Source organism: Elephantulus edwardii, unplaced genomic scaffold (assembly GCF_000299155.1).
Source record: "Elephantulus edwardii isolate Elephantulus edwardi_28Jun2011 unplaced genomic scaffold, EleEdw1.0 scaffold00214, whole genome shotgun sequence".
Lineage (NCBI taxonomy): Eukaryota > Metazoa > Chordata > Mammalia > Macroscelidea > Macroscelididae > Elephantulus > Elephantulus edwardii.
In genome coordinates, this window is record NW_006399964.1 from 4,488,570 (window position 1) to 4,509,568 (window position 20,999).

The window sequence follows — 20,999 nt, forward strand, 5'->3', positions numbered from 1 at the left end:
ATCTAAGATTCTCCCTTTATTCAAGCATTCCATTGCTTTTTGGGTCCTAATTGACATACACTGTCTGTTGCTACTAACTTCTCAGTAGGAAGCTTTCACTTGTCTCTCTTCCCGCCCTACAGACTGGCTACATGTTTGGTAAAGGAATCTATTTCGCTGACATGGTCTCTAAGAGTGCCAACTACTGCCACACGTCCCAGGGAGACCCAGTCGGATTGATCCTGTTGGGAGAAGTTGCTCTTGGAAACATGTGAGTAAGCCCAACCCTGAGGCTGGTGGTGGTTGATGGCAATGGCCTGGAGTGGACAGTGGAGAGAATCCCTCTTGTCCTGAGAGATGACTGTACAGATTCTCCACCGTAGTAACAACTGGCTGGTTAGGGCTCTGCTTATCCATAGCTAAACCTGTTCACGTTAATCAGCGATAACAAAGAGCAAAGTCATGTGATAGACCAGAGGTCTAAGATTTCTTAAGGATAAAAGGGTACCTAAAAAACTGTCTCCCAGCACTCGTCATTAAGAAGGACCTGCTACGTCTCAACAAGATAAACAACCCAGTCGTAAAATAGGCACAGGATATGAACGGACACTTCACCAAAGAAGACATTCAGATAGCCAACAAGCACATGAAGGAATGTTCAAAATCCCTAGCTCTAAGAGAGACGCAAATCAAGACAACTATGACATAGCCTCTCACCCCAGTCAGAATAGCAAAATTTAACAGAGCAGCAAACAACAAATGCTGGTGAGGTTGTGTTGGTGGGAGTGCAAAATGTTGCACCACCACCGTGGAAGGCAGTATAACACTTTCTCAAAAAGTTGGAAATAGAAATACTTCACCCAGCAATTCCACTACTGGAAATATACATTAAAAGAAACCAAAACTGCCACCCAAGCAGATAATATGCACATCCATGTTTATTGCAGCTTTGTTCACAATAGCAGAGAGATGGAAATAACCCAAGTGTCCATCAGCAAACGAATGGATAGAGAAGCTGTGGTATATTCACACAGTGGAATACTGCACAGCACTGAAAAAACCAGAAACTTAAAAAATACAAAATGCGTGACCCTGGAGGACATTATGCTGATGGAAATATGTCAGTCACAAAAGGACAAATACTGCATAATGCCACTGTTATAAAACATTGGGGTTGAGGAAAAAATAAGAGAGGATAAATAATGTATACTGCATTGAAACAAATGAGGGAAAGAACTGCCTAAAAGAAATATATGATTAGGTATTATTTTCATGACAAATGCCTAGAATAAAAGCTGCATAATAAAGTTGGACTCGGGGCAGGCGGAAGGAGGAAGTTGTGCAGCAGTGAAAGATTCTTTTTAAAGAGAAAAACTAACTGGGATGGTGGGTAGGGAGAAAAATATGCAACAATGAATGAATGAATTGGAAATCCAAGTTTTCTGTAAACTTAAAATATCATTTATTTTAAAATACCAATAAAAAAAGACCCACTACAGTGCTCGCTAGTCACAGACTATTTCAAAAAGGCTGTGCTTCTGTCTCTGGAATTTAGTGGGAACACAGGGCAGTGAACTGGGACGTGGATCCCATGTTCTCACATGACTTTGATCACCATCTCCTCTCTAACAGGTATGAGCTGAAGCATGCTTCACATATCAGCAAGTTACCCAAAGGCAAGCACAGTGTCAAAGGTAATGTGGTTCTTCGGCAGTGCGACACCTCCAGGCACTGGGCCGCCAGAGTGGGAGCTCATCTCACCCCCTACCCAAGGTTACTTCAAGGGGGAGTGACTTAGGGATCATGAAGCAGGCATTTTACTTTGGCTCCACCTAGTAAAGCAGGCTTCCTAAAGGAATATTTGTACATCAACACCAGATGTACTGGCTTTGGACTTTACCCCAGCTTCTCCCAACACCTGGAAAGTTTTGGAGTCCTAGCCCAGTCCACGGATCAGGGCCAGTGGCTGCCTCAGGATTGTGTTCAGACTTCTGGGGGACTGGTACTGTTTCCTCCTTAAACTCCATTAGGGATGGTGCTCAGGCAGCCTCAGTGTTCTGTCTAGAAGAGGGTGAAACATGGGATTTTTGTGACATTATAACAGCATACAGGTAGAATGAGCTGTGTTCCACCTCTTTTCTCACCGCTCTTCTCTCTCCATCTTCTGGTTTGTAGGTTTGGGTAAAACGACCCCTGATCCTGCGGCTACTATTAACCTGGATGGTGTGGAGGTTCCTCTTGGAACTGGGGTTCCATCTGGTGTGAATGACACCTGTCTGCTATATAATGAGTATCCTTTTTCCTGTATGTGAATGTGCCCAAAGCAATGTTCCAGAGCTGTAGAATCACTTCTGTCACATTCCTGGGAAAGGCTAAGATTCAGAGCCGTCAGGTAACACATATCATGGTGAACACCTCCTTAAATGGTTTCTCCCTGCCTAGGTGAGAGAGCTGACCCTCCAGGATTAGATCAGCTCACATCTGAGCTTTCCCTGGTTTATCTGTCTTCTTTTATTGCCTGGCAAGGCCAGCACCCGAGAGAGGTTGGGCTGAGGGACCGGCATTGCCCCACACAGAAACCCTGGGCGTGACACCTGGTTAGCACCAAGCTGCAGCCGGTTGGAGAGCTCTGCTCACCCTCAGGTTCGTCCTGTCCAGGGGGCAGTGTGCATGGGCTCCATTGTCAAACTGTTTGCTCCTTGACTTGCCTCCCCTCCAGGTACATTGTCTATGATATTGCTCAGGTACATCTGAAGTATCTGCTAAAATTGAAATTCAACTTCAAGGCATCTCTCTGGTGAATGGTGAGCTGTGGCTGAGTTGAGCCCCACTGACAAGTACAGATTTGCTTCACACGTGTTCATCAGCTCCCCAACCAGACACTTCAGCTAATTTTCTATGAAGAAGTGGCTACTTGTTACAAGGTTCCCCCAACTTTTTCAGTCCTTTGTGTGTTGTTTGTTTCTGTGAGAGGAAGATGGTGCTTTTCACTCTCAGGCGCTGTGTGACTGACAGTAGAGAGAAGTTGAGGAGCGAGTGTTTCTGCGCAGACTAGTCCTGTGGACAGCTGAGCTAGAACATGCCGCCCTGTTGATTTCCCTGGAAAAGGAAAATTTGGCCACTCTTTTTTAGTGATTAGTTTTTATTTGGGAAGAAATGTTAATGCTTATTTTGAAGTAAAAATAAAAAACTAATTTCATACTAATTATACTTTCTTTTTTTTTATTTTACATTAATTTCCCCTTTTCAGATCCTAGGGGTTTTGGTTTGGATTTGTTTTGGGGGTTTTTTGTGTGTTTCGGTGAGGACTGTGGGGAAGAAGAATAATAATTTAATGATTTCTCTCATACTTGAAACAACAAGAGCCTTCCTTTTTAAGAAATACTTAAACATAGAAGCTCTCAAAATATATATATATATAGTAAATTAAAAGTAGATTTAGAAGTTTTCACCTTCCTGTGAGCAATTTTGTCTTCCAAAGTAAAGTGATAATTGCTGGTAAACCAAGGGCTAATAGTATTTCTCAATTAAAATTATTATACCTGTTGATTTTGTGTATTGTGTGTTTAGTAGTACTCTGACTATAAATAATTACTTTTTCCCAGTCCACAAAGACCACAGAGGGATTATATGCACAAATCTTGACCAAAAAGCAAACACCAAGTATATGATAAGTACCACCGTATTCTGTTCTGGGAAGTTATTTTACATAGACCTCATTCACCAGTCACTGTTGATTCCAGGTTGTGGGGGCCCCATGTATGTCAGTGTGACTGCTCCTTAAGGTTCTCATTGCTTTTTCAGAAGTGGATTGCCAATAAGCTCTTCTTACTACATAGCTCTAGGTGGACTCCCTTCTAGTTAGCAGCTTAACTGTTAACACCACTTGCCTCATACACCCTGTATTCAAATAATGGTTACATGTTTATAGTTTTCCCCCAAGTCAGGACACAGCACCTTGCAGGAAGTTTTCTTTGAAGAAATGGCTACTTGTTAAAACACAACACGTAGGGGGTGCTGTGTCCTGAGCTGACTTCTGGCCTTTTCCAGAAGGGAGATGGGTCTGTGAGTCAGAAGGTGGGGATTACAGGCAAGAGGAAGGAACCTGACTCCCTGAGCCACTCAGCAGCTGCAGAGTAACATCTGGAACAGCTTTAAAGACCGAGGTTGGGGTGCGCTGTCTGCACCCAGAAGTTGCAGTGGTTTAAATGACGTGGCATCGCTTGAAACTCTGAGCTGTGGCCGGACACTGTAGTAGTATGTTGGTGACCTTACACAGCTAACACTGAGGGCCCTGCCAGCCAAGGTCACTGCTCCTCCTAGACATTCCTCCACGTCACCTGGCCAGCAAGAGAGTTCTTTTTTTAGCATCCATGACTTGATGAAAACTTACCTTTGACCAAGACTCTCGCTAAGTGTGGGCCTCCAGCTCCCTCCCTCTTGAATATTCTATAGTATTTGACCCTTTTTTAAATCAGCACAAAGAAGGGCAATTAATTAACCTCACATTACTTGATTAAACAAAGTACTTTCACGTGGGAGTGAATTGCTTGATAGTTTGCCGTAATCTATGCTGTTTTCTTGAAGAATGCCTATTTCAGAGCCCATTTTCCTTCTTGAAGAGGGAACCTGCCATACTATTTTGGTCTTCACCGTTAGCTTTATTTTACTTTAAAGAAATTCATTTTAAACACATCCTCTAAAGCCCTAACTCAGGACACAGTGAAACCATTCCAAAGAGGTCCTGAGCTCTGCAGGAGCTCTGAGCCTCCTCTCTGGGGGAAGGCAGCCACTAGCCCCTGAGTGGAGGTAGCTACCCCTTAGACTCTAAGAACTGGGAGTTAGAGCAGGTACATTATGGAAAGCCTTAAGGGCCTGTCAGTTGTGTATAGCAAGTGAAAGTGGTGTGGGGAGGGGTTCAGTCATTTCAAAGTGAGCACTGTCTCCAACACCCTGATTACTTGCAGTCAAGAAAAAGATGTCTTCGACTCAACATTGGGACCTCTCCAAAGTGCAGAAGAGGAAAGTGTCAGCTTGGAAGTGAAAGGATGCCTGTGTCAATCCATGGACTTTTATTTGCTCTGTGTCTAAAAGTTGGATAGTGACTATGGATGACAGAAGAATAAGTCCCTTAGAGTTGTAGGGTTTGTCCCTTGCCCTGGCAAAAGAACAAGTCTGTCCTGAACAAAGTGCCACCAGAGTTCCCCTTGGAAGCAAAGATGGTGAAGCTTCATCCATGCAGAGACCATTTCTTAAAGAAGGACATCATGCTTGGAAGTGTGATGGGTCAGCACCAAAGAAGGCCTTTAATACAATGGTGTGTCAGATTATGAGGATAGGACAGGGTTCCGATTGGTCATTCAGTGGCACCTAACCACATCACAGTTTATGGTTTATTCTTTCAACATTAAAATCCTACAGAGAGCATTGTCCTTGGACCTCAGAACTGGCTATCAGGAATTTTCTTTGACACATTGAGCTGGTTTTATGGAGATCCATGTACTGTTAGGATTTCTATTTTCCTCAACAGATTAAAAGAACCAAAAAGAATTGATGAGAACTGTACTGTTTCTTCAAGTACCCTATGGCCAAGAACCACAGTGAAGAAGGTGGCCTAGTGTAGGATGCACTGAAAGGAAGGCCCGAGGATTTGACATGAGGTGATTCAACCAATGTGCAGCCATGTGTGTGCTCACTTTCAAAGAAGTGGGGGCCAGTTGATGAGATCCATATTTGCGCCCATTATAAAAGAAGGGGATCCAACAATGTGTAAGTTACTGAACAAGAAACTAGTAAAATCTTGTTAAAGATTATTCAGAAACTCTGGATTAGCTGTCCACAGGTTACTACTGGAAATTCAAGCCAGATTCAGAAGCTGGGAACTAGAGAATCTAGGTTGAAAGAGAACACTAGGGAAAGTGTGTACTTCGTTTTTACTTATTATACAAAGGCATTTAGCTGCAAGGATTATAATAAATTATGGACAATTTTGAAAAGATGGGAATTCGGAATACTCAGTTGTGTTTAAGAGTTCAAGTTGTTACTTCATAGTGTTTTGTTTTTTAAGGTGCACATCAGGGTTGTGTTTCTTCACCAAATCTATATCATCTGTGTGCTGAGTGAGTAATCCAGGAAATTGTATGTACTAAGGATTGGAGGAAGACTCCTCAGCATCATGTGATATATAGAAGACACAGCTTTATTTACTGAAATTGAAGATGTGACGTACTGAGGACCAAAGATTACAACTTTCAGCATAGATTACATCTCTATAAAGAAAACAAAACTCTTCGTGGCTGGCTGGATCCATAGCCAATATCATGATAAATAGAAAAGTCCAAGGATTTCATTTTACTTGGATCCACAGTTGACATCATGGAAGCAGCCATGGCAGAAACGAAATGACACTGGGTAAACCTGTTGCCAGGGGCCTCTTGTTATTGTTGTGTACCGACTGGTACAGGAGGAGATTGCCCTCCTCCACCAGGAACATCTGGTGGATTTGAACAATGCACCTTCAGGATTGCGGCCCAGCTTTTTGCCACTAGGCCACCAGAGCTCCCTAGGGGTCTTTTTTATAGTGTTAAAGAGCAATGTGAGTTCAGAGACGACATGCCTAGCCTAGGCTATAGTATTTTTACTTGCTTCCTATGCATGTGGAAGTGCAAAAGCAAGACTGAAGAAGGATTGATGCCTTTGAATTGTGTTGAAGAATGAGTTGTGCTGCCATCCCAGAGGCTTGCGGTTTAAATTCACCAGCATCTTCGCAGGATAAAGATGGGACAGCCTTCTTCGTGTGATTTACAACCCACCGGAGGGTCAGCTAGGAGTCGATTCCAACTCAACAGTACAGAACAGCCAAAAGGAGAAACAAATCTGTCTTGGCAGGCATGCAGCAAGGGTGAGGCTTAAAGGCAAGGACTGTTGTCAGGAAGGACCACTGCCATTGAGTCAGTTCCAACATGTGTGAGAGGAAGCTTCCCATCTTTCTCTAGCAGAGCAGCTGGTGGATCTGAACAAGGACTGACTTTCCAGATAACCTGGAAACATTTGCCACCAGAACAAGAGGGCCCAGAAACGAAGGAGATGCTCAAGGAGACACTGTGATAGTAATAGTGAGCTCAAGTGCAGCAGAGGTAAGGAGGACACGGAGGACCTAGCAGGGTGTCTGGTCACTGGAAGCCATCACACCTGACAGCAGTGAACAACTCCATCCCCATCGCTTCCTTATGCACTCGCCAGATGGAAGACACCTGACGGCAGTGAACTGCTCAATCCCCATCCCTTACGCACTCGCCAGATGGAAGAAGAGGCTGCAACACCCATAGGCATTGGCAAGTATGCCTCTTGTCTGTGACTTACAGGATCAGCATGAGCTTTCTCACTGTATGTTTCTGTTAGGTGCTGTTGATTTGGAACCCACTCATAACTGACCTTCCTTTGGGTTTCAGAGGCTGTAAAATTGCATGGGAGGAGATTGTTAAATTGTGTGTGTGTGTACCATCAAATCAGATCTGACTGGTACAGGAGATTGCCACTAGGCCACCAGAGCTCCCCTGAGATTGTTCATCTTTGAACCATCTATCAATGTAGTCTTTAAGCATCTTCCTTGCTGATGAATTGGCTCTTGTGTAAACAGATTGGCCACTGTTGGGTCTCTTCCAGCCATATATTAGAACCAACCTGCATAGCTGACACTCAGCGCCATTTTGAAACCCTGTGTCCCTTTAAAGTACTTAATATAGTACCTGATGTGTGATGCACTTTTGATAAATTATGGCTGTCAATGCTGAAACAAGAGAATGGTTCTGTTGGAATCTTGAGTCCAATGGGAAGTTCCAGGTGAGGAAGGAGAGACGAGAGAACAGGACAGAGAAACTAACCCCATTCTAGGAGGGAGTGTCTGAACAGCTGTCCAAGGAGGAACTCAAAGATCTTAAGTTGGTGCCTTTGATTATGTTGGAGAAGAATATTCGATATCCCATGGACTGCCAAAAGAACAGATATGTCCTGGAGGACATGCAACCGAGGTGCTTTTTAGAGACAAGGATGATGAGATTTTGTGTCACATACTGGGAAAGGTGGAATGTCAGTGAAAGAGGAAGACCCTCAGTAAGATGGATTGACATGATGGCTAACAGTGAGCATGGCAAAGATTGTGAGGATACAGGATAGAGTTCCAACTGGTTCATAGGGTCACTGAGTCATAGTCAACTTGTTGGTACCTAACAACAAACCACTGTTCACTCTCCTATGAAACATCATAACAGTGGCCTCCACTTCAGCATGGCTTCAAGTCCCTCCCTATCACCTATCTAGATTTCAAAGCAAGTGTGTCCTCCAGCACTCCCTCAGGTCCAGCCTCACTTCCAGGCAGGCCTGCAAGGGTTCAGAATAGCCCAGTTGCTGTGTCAGCAGATGGTCGGACTAATTTCAAGGCTGTAGTACTGGTCCTAGGATGAGGCTGGATATTTAGGGCTGAATAGTGTATGACTTTGGTTGACAGCCAGCAGCAGGGATTGGGTTCTGATCTGTGTAGCGCTTGACATGAATTCCAGAAATATGACTGAACCAGAGGACAGGGGGGACATGAGCAGGTAAGCAGGTGCTGAGGTCAGTTCCTGCCTCTCTCAGCCTTTTAACAGGCACACGGGGCCTTAGATAACCCAGGCCCTCTTACTGCTTGTCACAGTGAGAGAAGAAGGGAGCCATTTGGCCTGCAGCACTTCATGGTCTAGAGGAAAGTTCCTCTGGTTAACAAGACTGCTTTATACTTTTGACTTCATAGGAAGTAGACTGATGTGAAAATGAGAGCGACGGTCCCAGCTTAGGTTGGATTTAGAGAGCCAGCTGGCACGCCTGGCATATCCAGTGTGGTATCTCTTTCCTCATCTCCAAACATCAAGACTCTACCTTTCAGACATATTCTCCTCAAGAGTTGGGTGTTAGCCCTGTGTGGCTGGGAGTCTGACTACGTCTTGTGAGTTGATTTCTCCACACTGAAGTTTAGAATAAAAGAGATTATCAGTAGGAGGAGCCAGGACTCTTAGTTCAAGGCCTCATATACTAGGTGGAAGATGAACCGTCATCTTTTTGGATCCACAGTCAGCACCCTTGTGTCCAGCAATCAGGAAATCAGAACACTTATTGCATTGGGGGAAATGGCTCAGGGACCTCTCCAATGTACTGAAGAGCAACCCTGTCAGTATAAAGACTGAAGTACACCTCATTCAAGCTATCATCGTTTCCATTACTTCTTACACAGCTGAAAGTTGGACAGTGACTAAGGATGGCAGAAAAAATATTGATGCTTTTGAGTTGTGTTGGAGAAAAGTATGATCTATCTCTGGACTTGCAAAAGAACAAATAAGTCTTGGATAAAGTGCACCAGGGTGCTTCCTAGAGGCAAGGATGGTGAAACTTGTTTCACATACTTTGGGCATGTTATGGAGGGTCAATCAACCCAAGAGAGGAAGACCCTTAAAGAGGTGGATTTATACAGTGACTGGAACAAGGGACTCAGGTACATCAGGGATGGTGAAGATGGTGCAGGGTAGGACAAGGTGCAGATCCATTGTTCATAGGGTCTCTGTGAGTCATAGTAGACTGGATAGCACCTAACAACAGCAGCAGCCACCTCCATGAAGGTAGTACGTTCTCCCAAATGACCAGCCCTTTATGTTTCTTGTACAAGTATTTTGTTATCTTTGTGTAGATTTTCTATCTCTGTTTAGATTTATTCCACATATTTCATCTCCTGTGTGACTTGGAAATTGTATTTTCCCTAAGTTTTTTATAATTTCTGTACAGATACTGATTATCGTTTGGTTTGCTTACATACAGAGTTCAGATTGTGTTTCACACTATCCTTCATTCACATTGTTTCATACAATCATTTCCATTCATTGTTTTATAGAATCATTGAACTATGCCCATCATTATTATCCTGTCTTTCCAGTTCCCCACTAGAACTTTCCCATTTCCTTCACCCCCTGCCTCCACCCACCAAATTGTATGACCGTATGATTACTCCCCTGCTCATCCTCACCCTTCTGCACTTAACACTACCTCCCTTGGGTCCTCATACATGTTTTACTAGCTGTCTATTTCTATAATAATGACCTTATGCAGTATTTCTCCTTATGAGACTGAGTTTGTTCATTCAGCATACTGCTTTCCTAAGTTACATAGGGATTTTCAAAATCCTTGTTCCTCCATGCTGCATAGTATTCCATTGTGTGGATGTACCACAGTTTCTCAAGTCATTCAATTGTGGTTGGATATTTGGGCTGTTTTCATGTTCTTGCAATGGTGAATGACACTGATATGAACATTGGTGAACAAGTCTCCGTTTGTGCCTGTTATTTTCTCAGGATATATTACAAGCAGTGGAATAGGGGGTCATATGGAATGTCCATGTTCAGCTTTCTGAGGAAATGCCACTGTCTTCCAGAGTGATTGCACTATTTTACAATCCTACCAACAATGTACAAGAGTTCCTATCTCCACATTCTCTCCAACATTTATTACTTGCTGTCCTGTTAAATTTTGCCACGGCTACTGGGGTGTGATGGTATCTTTCTTATTGCCAGGTATTTTGAGCATTTCTTCATGTGTCCATTGGCTATCCATTAATATCTTCCTCTGTGAAAAGTTTTTCCATGTCTTTTGCCAATTTTGTAATTGGATTGTCAGTCTTTTATTTATGGGAACCCTGCAGGATTCTATAAACTTTTGTTATGAGACCCTTGTCTGAGATGGTATTGCCAAACGTTTTTTTCCCATTCAATGTTTTTCTTTTCACCTGTTGGGAAAAGCATTTCACATATACAAGGATTTAATCTTTAGGAGGCCCCATTCATCAATTTTATCCTCTCCTGGTTGCACATTTCTGGCTGTATTTGGCAGTCTCTTTAAACCATATAATAGGTGTTCTAAGCTTGATCCCAGTTTGTCCCTTAGGAACTTTATGGTTTTGGGCTTTACTCACAGGTCTCTGATCCACCTTGAGGTGATTTTTGTTTATGGTGTGAGATGTGGCTCCTCTTTCAACTTTCTGCAGTAGCAGTCCAGTTTTGCCAGCGCCATTTATTGAAGAGGTTGTCATTTCCCCATTTGATAGGTTTTGTTTCCTTGTTGTATATCAGTGGCCATAGGTTTTTGGGTCCATTTCTGGATTCTGTTCCATTTGCTTATGTGCCTGTCATTGTAGCAGTACCATGCTGTTTTGTTTAGTACCACTGTGTAAGTTTTGATCAGGGAGTGATAGGCCTCCCATTTCATTGTTGTTTTTTTTTCCCCAAAAGTTTTTTGCTTATTCAAGGTCTCTTTCCTTTCCAAATAAACTTACCTATGGCCTTTTCTCTTTGAGAAATTAATTTGGTATCTGTGTTGGGATTGCATTAAACATGTTTATTATTAGCCATATGGAACTGGAGACCGGTTTGAAAATCATCTACAGTAGCTGGATCTACAGAAGCTGTTGGCTGGATTTAGTGAGCTGTGGGGTGGAATGCTGATTTGCTAAGGGAAGGGAGGTGATTGTGGTAAGGTCTTCTATTGAAAAACCCATTAGGGCCCTCAGGCCTGGTTTAAATTGTTTTTTGTCAAACATTCTTCTACGTGGTATAGCACTGGTCTGTGCATTGCTGTACAGAGGTAACTCGTTGCTGTGATGCTAAACACTGTGAAACTGATGTGTCAGATCTGATAATGGTTACCCATGGTGGACAGTGTTTGGTGGAACTTCCCGACTAAAACAAGCTTGGAAGCAGGAGTGGCATCCACTTCCAAAATGGCTTGCCTCTAAAAACTCTATGGACAGTGCTCAGGCCTTTCGTTCATAGGGTCGCTGAGTCATCTATGACTTGATGCCACTTAACAAGAAGACACCATTCTTAGCCATAGTATACACATGAGATCTGTAGGGTTTTCTTTGGCTAAGTTCCAGAAGTAACATTTCCAGGCCTGTCTCCCAAGTTGTAGTCAGAAGCCCCACTGAAACTAGTTCACCCTGGGGGGACCCTGCTAGGATTTTAAATATAGATAGCATGTATTCCAGCATCACAGCAACACACAAACCATGAGGTGAGTGAAAATTAGCCTATGAAAATCTTACAGGTCACACCAAAACACTAAATGTGCTTACTGTGGATATATAATCAGTAAGATCACTGGAGAACAGCATAGTCAGTAAAGCTGACAGTTGACTAGGATAAGGGAGACATTCAGCACAATAGCCATAGCAATGGACTTGAACATGCCAGCACTTGTAAGGACAAAACAAGACCAGCCAATGTTTCATTCTGAGGTATTTGAGCTCACCACAATGCCAGCTACCTGTATGCTTATTGAGAAAGTGAAGCTCAGCAAGGCCAAGCGACTTGCCCATTTCACACAGCTGGTGGTTCTAGACATGCCTTTCAGTGCTTCCTCCATACAAATCCAAAACACGAGTGAGCTGACAAAGTACTACCCCACTAACCTTGACTCAAGGTCAGTAACCAATCAACAAATGTGTCAGTAATTTGTACAGAGAAAAAAAATTATTATCCTTTTATGGAGCCTTTTTCTTAATAAGTTGCTTGGAGATAGAAATGCTGTATACCTTAATTTTACAGTAAAATTTATTGAATTTCACACTTTAACTGGAAACCGTTTACTGTAGGTAAACCGTGTCTCAATTTCATTTTAAAATGTTGCTGTATAGTTGTTATGTGCCGTCAAGTCACCTGTGACTCATAGCGACCCTGTTGTTGTTGTTGTTAAACTCCGCTCTGTCCTGTGCCAATTGCACTGTCTCTGACACTCCCATCCCAATTATCCCAGTCACTGAATCAATCCACCTCATAGAGGGCCTTCCTCTCCTGTGCTGTCCCTCCACCCTCCCAAGCATGATGTCCCTCTCCAAGGACTGGTCTCTCCTCACAACATGTCCAAAGTATGTCAGACGGAGCCTCAGAATCCTTGCCTCCAAGGAGCCACCCGGTTTAACCCTTTCCAGGACAAATCTGTTTGTTTTCCTAGCAGTCCATGGTATTCTCAATACTATTCTCCAGCACCACAGCTCAAAGGCATCAATTCTCCTTCTATCCTCCTTGGTCATTGTCCAACTCTCTGATGCATAACAAGTGACTGCGAAGACCATAGCCTGTATCAGATGCACCTTAGTCTCCAGAGAGACACCATAGCGACCCTATAGCAGTCCTAAAACCTGCTCTGTCCTGTGCCAATCTCACTGTCTCCAACACACCTATCCCCATTACCCCAGTCACTGAATCAATCCACCTCATCGAGGATCTTCCTCTCCTGCACTGTTCCTCCACCAAGCATGACATCCTGTCTCCAAGGACTGGTCCCTCCTTGCAGCATGTTCAAAGTATGGCAAAGCTTCAGATCCCTGCCTCCAAGGAGCAACCTGGTTTAACCCTCTCCAGGATGAACCTGTTCGTTTTCTTAGTCCATGGCATGTATATTCAATACTCCAACACCACAGCCCAAAGGAATCAATTTTCCTTCTATCATCCCTAGTCATTGTCACCTATGGTTCAGTGGAGCTTTTAGAGTAAGACAGACTAGGAAGCAGGACTGGCCATCTACTTCTGAAATAATAGGACTTTAAAAACCCTATGAATAGGGGGGCTCTGGTGGCCTAGTGGCAACACGGTTCGAACCCACCAGATGCTCTGCCGGAGAAGGAGGGACCATTTCCTCCTGTACCAGTCAGATCTGATTTGACAGTACATGCACAAAAAAAAACCAAAACAAAAACCCTATGAATAAAGCCAATAAAATATTTTTTTTATTATTATTATTATTTATGTGTGTACCGTCAAATCAGATCTGACTGGTACAGGAGATGATTGTTCCTTTTTCAGCAGAGCATCTGGTGGATTTGAACAATGCACCTTTGGGATTGCAGTGCAGCTTCTTGCCACCAGGCCACCAGGGCTCGCCAATAAAAATATTTTTTTAAAAACCCCTATTAATAAGAGGAACATTGTTAGATACAGTACCAGAAGATAGAGCCCCTCAGATTGTTATTGTTGTAATGTGCCATCAAGTCGCCTGCAACTCATAGTGACCCTAGGTATAATAGCTCTGAACTCTGCTCTATTCTGAGCCAATCTCACTGTCTCCAACATACCTACCCCCATTAAGTTACTGTGTCAATCAAAGCATCCAAAGTCTTCATTTCTTGAGCTGTCCTCCACCCTTCGAAGCATAATGACCTTCTCCAGGAACTGGTACCTCCTGGCCACATGCCCAAATTATGTGAGAGAGAGCTTCAAAGTCCTTGCTTCCTAGGAACAGCCTGGTTTCACCCTCTCCAGGACAGATCTCTTTGTTCTCTTAGTAGTCCATGGTGTATTTAGTACTCTTCTTCAGCACCACAACTCAAAGGTATCAATTCTTCTTCTGTTATCCTTAGTCATTGTCCAGTTATCTGATGCACAGCAAGTAATTGCGAAGACCATGGCCTGAATCAGGTGCACCTTAGTCTCTAGCGTGACATAATTGCTCTTTAGCACTCTGGCGAGGTCCCTAACAACAGCTTTCCCCAGGGCAATATTTTTTCATTTCTTGACTGCTGGGGCCAAGAGTGTTGACTGGATCTGGGCAAGCTGAAATTGTTAAAAACTTCAAACTCTTCTCCATCTGTTTTGGTGCTGCCAGTTGGCCCAATGGTGAGAATTTTTGTCTTCTTAATGTTGAGTTTCAATCCATATTGAAGACTACAAGATACTAAAAAAAAAAAGAAAGAAAGAAAGAAAGAAAGAAATAGTTGCAACAGACAATGTGGAGGAAATTGGAAGCTGTCAAAAGTAAAACACAACACATAAAGATGGACATGGTACCCATTGTTGAGATGGATTGAAATTTGCCACCCTCAGATAATTATATGATCTATTGTGCCTAGAATGACAAACTGAAGAATGGTGGTGTATTCATAATAAAAAAAGAATGTTTAAAACAGCTATCCTAAAGTTCTATCATGTTAGTAATAGGGTAATGACCATAATTAAAAAAAAAAAAAAAAGAGGATCTGTTAATACAACAATTATTAAAATATACACACCAACCTCTAAAGTCAAAGATGAAGAAATTGAGAATTCCTACCAACTTTTGCAGTCTGAAATGCAATAAAGATGCATCATAGTAATTGGTGATTGTAATGCAAAAGTTGGAAACAAAGGACTGGTAGTTGGAAATACAGACTTGGTGACAAATGAGGCTAGAGACTAAATAATAGAATTTTATATAAAAATCAAGTTATTCCCCGTGAAAACCTTTTTTTAAAAAAAAAATAATAAAGCCCAAAACTGTACACACAGATCTCACCTAAAAGACAACAGGGTTCAGACTGACAATGTCTGTTGAAAGAGTCAATAGAGAAGCTCAATATCAGCAGTCAAAACCAGGTCAGGGGCTGATTGTGGAACAGATCACCAATAACTCACAAGTTCAAACTGAGGATGATGAAAAATTGAAACAAATCTACAAGAACTGAAATATTATTTGGAGTGTATCCCAACTGAATTTAAAAATCATCTTACATATAGATTTGATACATGAGATGACATCAATAAAACACAAAACTAGCTGGGGAGAGGAGGGGGGAGAAGGCATGAGAAGTGAAGTTAGCTATGAAAGACTGCTTTGTAAAATGGCACTTCCACACTCTGCCTCCAACCTCAGTGGTAGCACTAACTAGCCAGGTACCAAGACAGAAAATTGCCATCATGAAGGATATTCCCTCTTTGTCACATACAATCCACTCCTACACCTTTCTTCTCCACACTTCCTGAGAGGTGGATTGATTTCTGTCTCTCTGACATGGAGCTCTGCTGCTTAGTGGTAAAGAGGCTCCCGGTTCTAATCCACCTGTTGCCACATGGGAGAAAGAAGGGCCATCTCCTCCAGGGTGGTTTACTACCTCTAAAACCCTGCTGGAGAGGCAGCCAGATCACTGAATCATACTCAACTTGAAGGCATTTAACTCCAACAACATTTGGCCTTAATGGTAGCAACAGCTAAGTAAAAATGTATGCTAGGAATTTTAAGAGCTTTACATCTATCAAATAATTTGATAATAATTTTGATTAAACAATCTGCATTTCACAGGTTAAAAAAACGGAAGCATGGAGAACCAAGAAACTTTACTGATTTGACACTGAACCTCAACTTTCTGAAACGTCTTAGCCACCAAAAGCGGGTGTCTGTCCTCCACAATGCCAGACCCTACAAGTTTCCTTCTGGCTAGTTTCCAGGTCTCTCTCGTCTTCTGCCAACCCATTTCCCATAATTTGTTCTAATACAGAAGTGAAAGGGAACTCAGGTGGCCTAGTAGTAAGTACCTGCACCGCAATCCCTAAGTGTGCAGTTCGAATTCACCAGCTGCTACATCCTCCAATGCTGTGGAGGGGCAGCTATGAGCTCTGACTCACTGACACGCAACTGGTGACTTCTCCAAGACTCTGGCTCTTCTCAAACCCCACTCTGCGTGGGCTGGCCTCTGGGTATCCTTCTGTCATCATCTCATTCTACCACATTCTAGTTCCTGGAATTCACTCATGCTGGGTTTTCACTGCATAATTAATTGCCTGTCTGATCTCCCACCCGCCTGGACCCAAATGCTTGGCGAAGCATCGGTGGCTTATTTATTACTAGGTAGGGTTACAGACCAGGACTTGGGAAATCTTTCTCTGGGCTTCTGTCAAAAGCAGGTAACTTCTCATCCAAGGTTCCCTCTAACATTTAGATCAGGGAACACCTCTGGTGGAGTCATTGCTAGCTTTCTTAGGAAACGTGTTATTGGTGGATTATTCCAGGGTAGAAAGAACTGGGCACAGCCTAAGCGACTAGCTTCGTGAGACACCTGGAGGCTTGTCTCCCAAGCTCCGCGTGGCTCCGGTTGCAACACTTGGGAGGGGGAATCCCCAGATGGCAGAGCGGTAGCAGGGACACGGTTCGAGACTACACTGCAGTCTTCCACCACTCGCCCTCCTCGGATGAGAGTGCAGCAGAAATGTGTTTTTAGGAATCGTGAAATACACAATTCCAGTAAAGCCCCATTAGGTGAAGAGCCTCAGAAAGAACGTAAGACTTGTTTCCCCAGACGGGCGGCCCAGGTCCCTCTTTTCGCCTCCATGTCAGCCCGCTTGGGCCTCCCTTCCCTCTTCTTTTCCTCTCCCTTCGGAACAAGGGACTGCGGCGCGCGCCCCGGGGAGCCAGGGCCGGGCGGGACTCGGAGCTCCCAGCGCTCGGCCGCCGGGCCAGGACAGCAGCGGCGCGCGGGCCACGTCCAGGACGAGGGCGGGGAGGGCGAGGGCGCCCCCGGCGGCCAGACTCCGCACTCCCGCCCCGGTCCGCGATGGAGGAAGCGACCCCTGCGGAGCCGACCCCCTCCGCCGCACACCTCCCCAGGCCGCACCCCACACCCACGCCCGCGCTCGGGGAGCCAACCCCTCCGCCACACCCCGACCCGAGCGCGCGCGCCGCACCCCCGCCCCGGCCCGCGATTGAGGAACCGACCCCGTCGGAGCTGGCCCCCTTGGCCGCACCCCCGTCCCGAGCTACGCTTGGGGAGCCGACGCCGTCGCAGCTGACCTCCTCGGCCAGACCTTGCACCCCAGCCCCGGGCCGCGCTTGGGGAGCCCAACCCCTCAGAGCCAACCCCCTTGCAGCTGACCCCCTCGTCCGCACCCTGCACCCCAGCCCCGCGCCGCGCCTGGGGAGCCCAACCCCTCGGAGCTGGCCCCCTCGGAGCTGACCCCTCGTCCACACCCTGCATCCCAGTCCAGCGCCTGGGGAGCAGAACCCCTCGGAGCTGAGTCCCTCGGCCGGCGGCGGGCAGCGCGACTGGCAGCGACCTCCGCATTCGAACCTCCCTCGCAAAGCCCGTCTCCGCCCCACAATGCACCGCGGCGGGCAGCCTTTGAAAAAGCGGCGCGGCTCGTTCAAGATGGCGGAGCTCGACCAGTTGCCTGACGAGAGTGAGTAGCACGTCCGAGCACTCCCTTCCCCGCTGCGGCCGGCCGCCCGGGAGCTGCCCGCAGCGGGACAGGCGGTCGTGGCCTCCGCCCCGCGCGGGGACTCGCTGCCAGCGCCGCCGCGTCCTCCTCGTCCTTCCACTTTGCTGTTTGCCGCCGCGCCGCCGCCTTTGTTATGGTGTCTTGTGTGTTGGTTTCTGGGGTGGTGTGAGCGCCACAACCGGAAACCGAGCGCTCGGGAGCGCGGCCCGTGTGGGGCGCAGGCGGGAGCCGGGGGCCTCGGCTGCGGACGGGGACGCGTGGCCGCCCTGGCCGCCGGCACGGGGGCGCCCGGCCGGTTATGTAACTTGGCCGTCCCGGGGCCCGGAGGGCTTGGGCCGGGCGGGGGGGGCGGTGCAGCCTCGGCTGGTAGCCCTTGTCCTGCCTCTCTGGACGTTTGCGATCCTCACTGTGCCCTGTCCCCAGCGCTGTGTCCACCAGCAGAAGTGTTTCCGTGTCAGGGCACGGGCCCCTTCCCCCGGGACCACAGGTGGCAGTGGACCCTTCCAGGGACGGCGCTGTGGGATGCGCGGGTGGCCAGGGGGCCCTCCTCCTCCGCACCTTTGCTTCTGTGAGTGTCTTTAAGGTCATGACAGCCCCCTGTGCACATGGATGTGACCAGCACAACATGCATGTAAGTTGGTCCTTCCCCTCTGACACCTGCCCCTGCGCTTTGCTCATTGATTGTAGTCACTCACTGGGCCATCAACGCGATCTTGGCCCCATAGGTGTTCACTTGTGTTTACTAAGTAGAAGCACTGGCTCCACAGTTCAAGCACAATGGGACTTGGGATTTCTACTTAAAAATTGTATATATGGCCGGGGGGAGAAAAATATTGCATACGTGATATCAAAGGCTATTATTTTGTTTAGCTAATTACAAAAAAGATCCTGAGCCCACTCTCTCAGTCAGTGTATGTGTATGGTTGTGAGAATTAGATTATGACCGAAAAGTTATTTGGCAGAAGGCAGATGCACTTTGGCGGTGAGACCTATATGCAGCCAGTTCTGGGGAGTTGTTTTGGGGGATCTGGTGTGTAGGCACATCCTTAATGTATTATGAATGAAATGAAAAGTTCAAGTTAAGTGGTGAAAGTTGTATTTTTGAGTGGTTTTTAATTAGTGGGACCCTCAGTAAATTACAATAGAACTTTCTTTGCGAAGGAAATGTGCTGTTGCGGGTATGTTGTGTGCCATCGAGTAGGAACACACCCGTAGCACTCCAGCAGGTTTTCAGAAGCCGTAAGTCATACAGGAAGCTGCCCATCTGTTTCCTCAGGAGCAGCCAGTGGATTAGAACCATTTGCTTTGGGATTGCAGTGCAGATTTTTACAGCAAGGCTACCAGAGCTCCCTATTGTGGGTATGGAGCATCTGAAATGAGTGACTGAGGAGCTGAATTTTAAATTTAATTTACGCTTTGGTGACTCAGTGGTAAGGAACTGCACTGTCACCCAGAGGAACATGGTTCCAATCCACCAGCTGCTTCATGGGAGAAAGGGGCCATCGCCTCTGAAAACCCGTTGGAGGGTCAGCTGTGAGTTGGTTTTGACTTGAGGACTTGCTGGTGTACATGAGTTTTGTTGTCTCCTTTGGAGAATACAGTTCATTGAGACTTAGAATGCTGTCAGTAAGAATGGGCAGGCTGAGCAAGGTGTGTTATTGTTGTTGTGTACCATCAAATTGGAACTGACACGTAGCTGATCCTCCAGCTCGTTTTCAGAGGCAGTAAATAACATAGGAGGAGATTGGCCATCTTTCGCCCATGAAGCAGCTGGTGGATTTGAACCATGTACCTTTAGGTTGTAGTGTGACTCTTACCACTTGGCCACCAGAGCTCCCTAAACATGACACATTTATCTGAAAAGTTTAGTTTTCCTCCTTCTTCTCTTTATAAAGATGTCTCATTGCCTTTTAGAAGTTTTGGGGTTTTTTAATTTTTTTAATTTTATTATTGTGTATGTGTGTATACCATCAAATTGGATCTGACTGATACAGGAGGAGATTGCACCTCCTTCTCCGGCAGAGCATCTGATGGATTTGAACCACATATCTCCGGGATTGCAGTGCAGCTTTTTGCCACTAGGCCACCAGAGCTCCCCAGAAGTTGTTCTTTTAAAATTATTATTGCAGTGTCTCTCTGTTGAATAAGAGATGTTTTAAGTATCTTTCACATTTGCAATATTTTGTTTCATCCTCCTCCAGCATTTACTGAGGACTGGTGAGCACTATGATGCTTTGTAGGACTTGAGAGTCATGTCAGGGGCTGTTAAGCACCTTGGCTCCTTTGTTTATCCACCCTCCATACCATAGACCGAAACACTGCCTGATCCTGTCCCGTCTTCACATTTATTTCTGTGCTTGAGCCCATTATTGGAGCCAATGTGTAGGTTCAAAGCACAGCTCTGCTTTCAAACTGTATCATTTATTCTTATTTCTTTGTATCTTGGATACATTGTGTGTGTGTGGGGTGTATATCTTGTTGAAAGTATTGTGCCACAAATCAAGTATACATATATGCTTCATTTATATGGAAAGCCATTACTGATGAAACTGGGCTAGTGTCTTGAAAAAAGAAAAAAAGGGATTTCAGTTTGATACATTATATAGGAGATTGTGCCAAACTAATAGCCAGTAAAATATTATCAAAAGTAAAGCTACCGGTTTTTAGTACTTTTTCAGTGGGCAGATCTGCTACTCAGTACCTCTTTAAAGATCAAGAATTGAGAAAATTCTCATTTATTGTATAAATAAAGAACTTTTTTTTGAAAATTAAAAAAAAAAAGATCAAGGAAGTCACTTTATAGACTAAGATGCACCCAACCCAAGCCAGAGAATTTTCACTTGCTTCATATACATGTGAAAGTCGGACATAAGGAAATAAGGAAAATTGAAGAATTGGTGCCTTTGAATGGTGGTGTTAGCAAATGGTATTGGACATACATACCATGGACAGCCAGAAGAATCAACAATCTGGAGTGCAGCTCCT

General features: G+C 45.0%; 2 protein-coding genes across 3 annotated transcripts in view; both read left to right on the forward strand.

Moving 5' to 3' along the window:
• The window catches only part of PARP1 (poly (ADP-ribose) polymerase 1), a 52,898-nt gene extending 50,098 nt beyond the window's left edge, over nt 1-2,800 (forward strand). Inside the window, exons 20-23 of the mRNA XM_006897750.1 lie at nt 123-250; nt 1,612-1,673; nt 2,155-2,269; nt 2,699-2,800. Of these exons, the coding sequence (XP_006897812.1) occupies nt 123-250; nt 1,612-1,673; nt 2,155-2,269; nt 2,699-2,780 (387 nt within the window). The 3' untranslated portion in view covers nt 2,781-2,800. The remainder of the gene's footprint in view (nt 1-122; nt 251-1,611; nt 1,674-2,154; nt 2,270-2,698) is intronic.
• Nucleotides 2,801-17,896: 15,096 nt separating this feature from the next.
• The window catches only part of LIN9 (lin-9 homolog (C. elegans)), a 70,657-nt gene continuing 67,554 nt past the window's right edge, over nt 17,897-20,999 (forward strand). For both annotated transcript variants that reach the window (XM_006897751.1, XM_006897752.1), the window contains exon 1: nt 17,897-17,975. In XM_006897751.1, coding sequence (XP_006897813.1) covers nt 17,897-17,975 — 79 coding nt within the window. The remainder of the gene's footprint in view (nt 17,976-20,999) is intronic.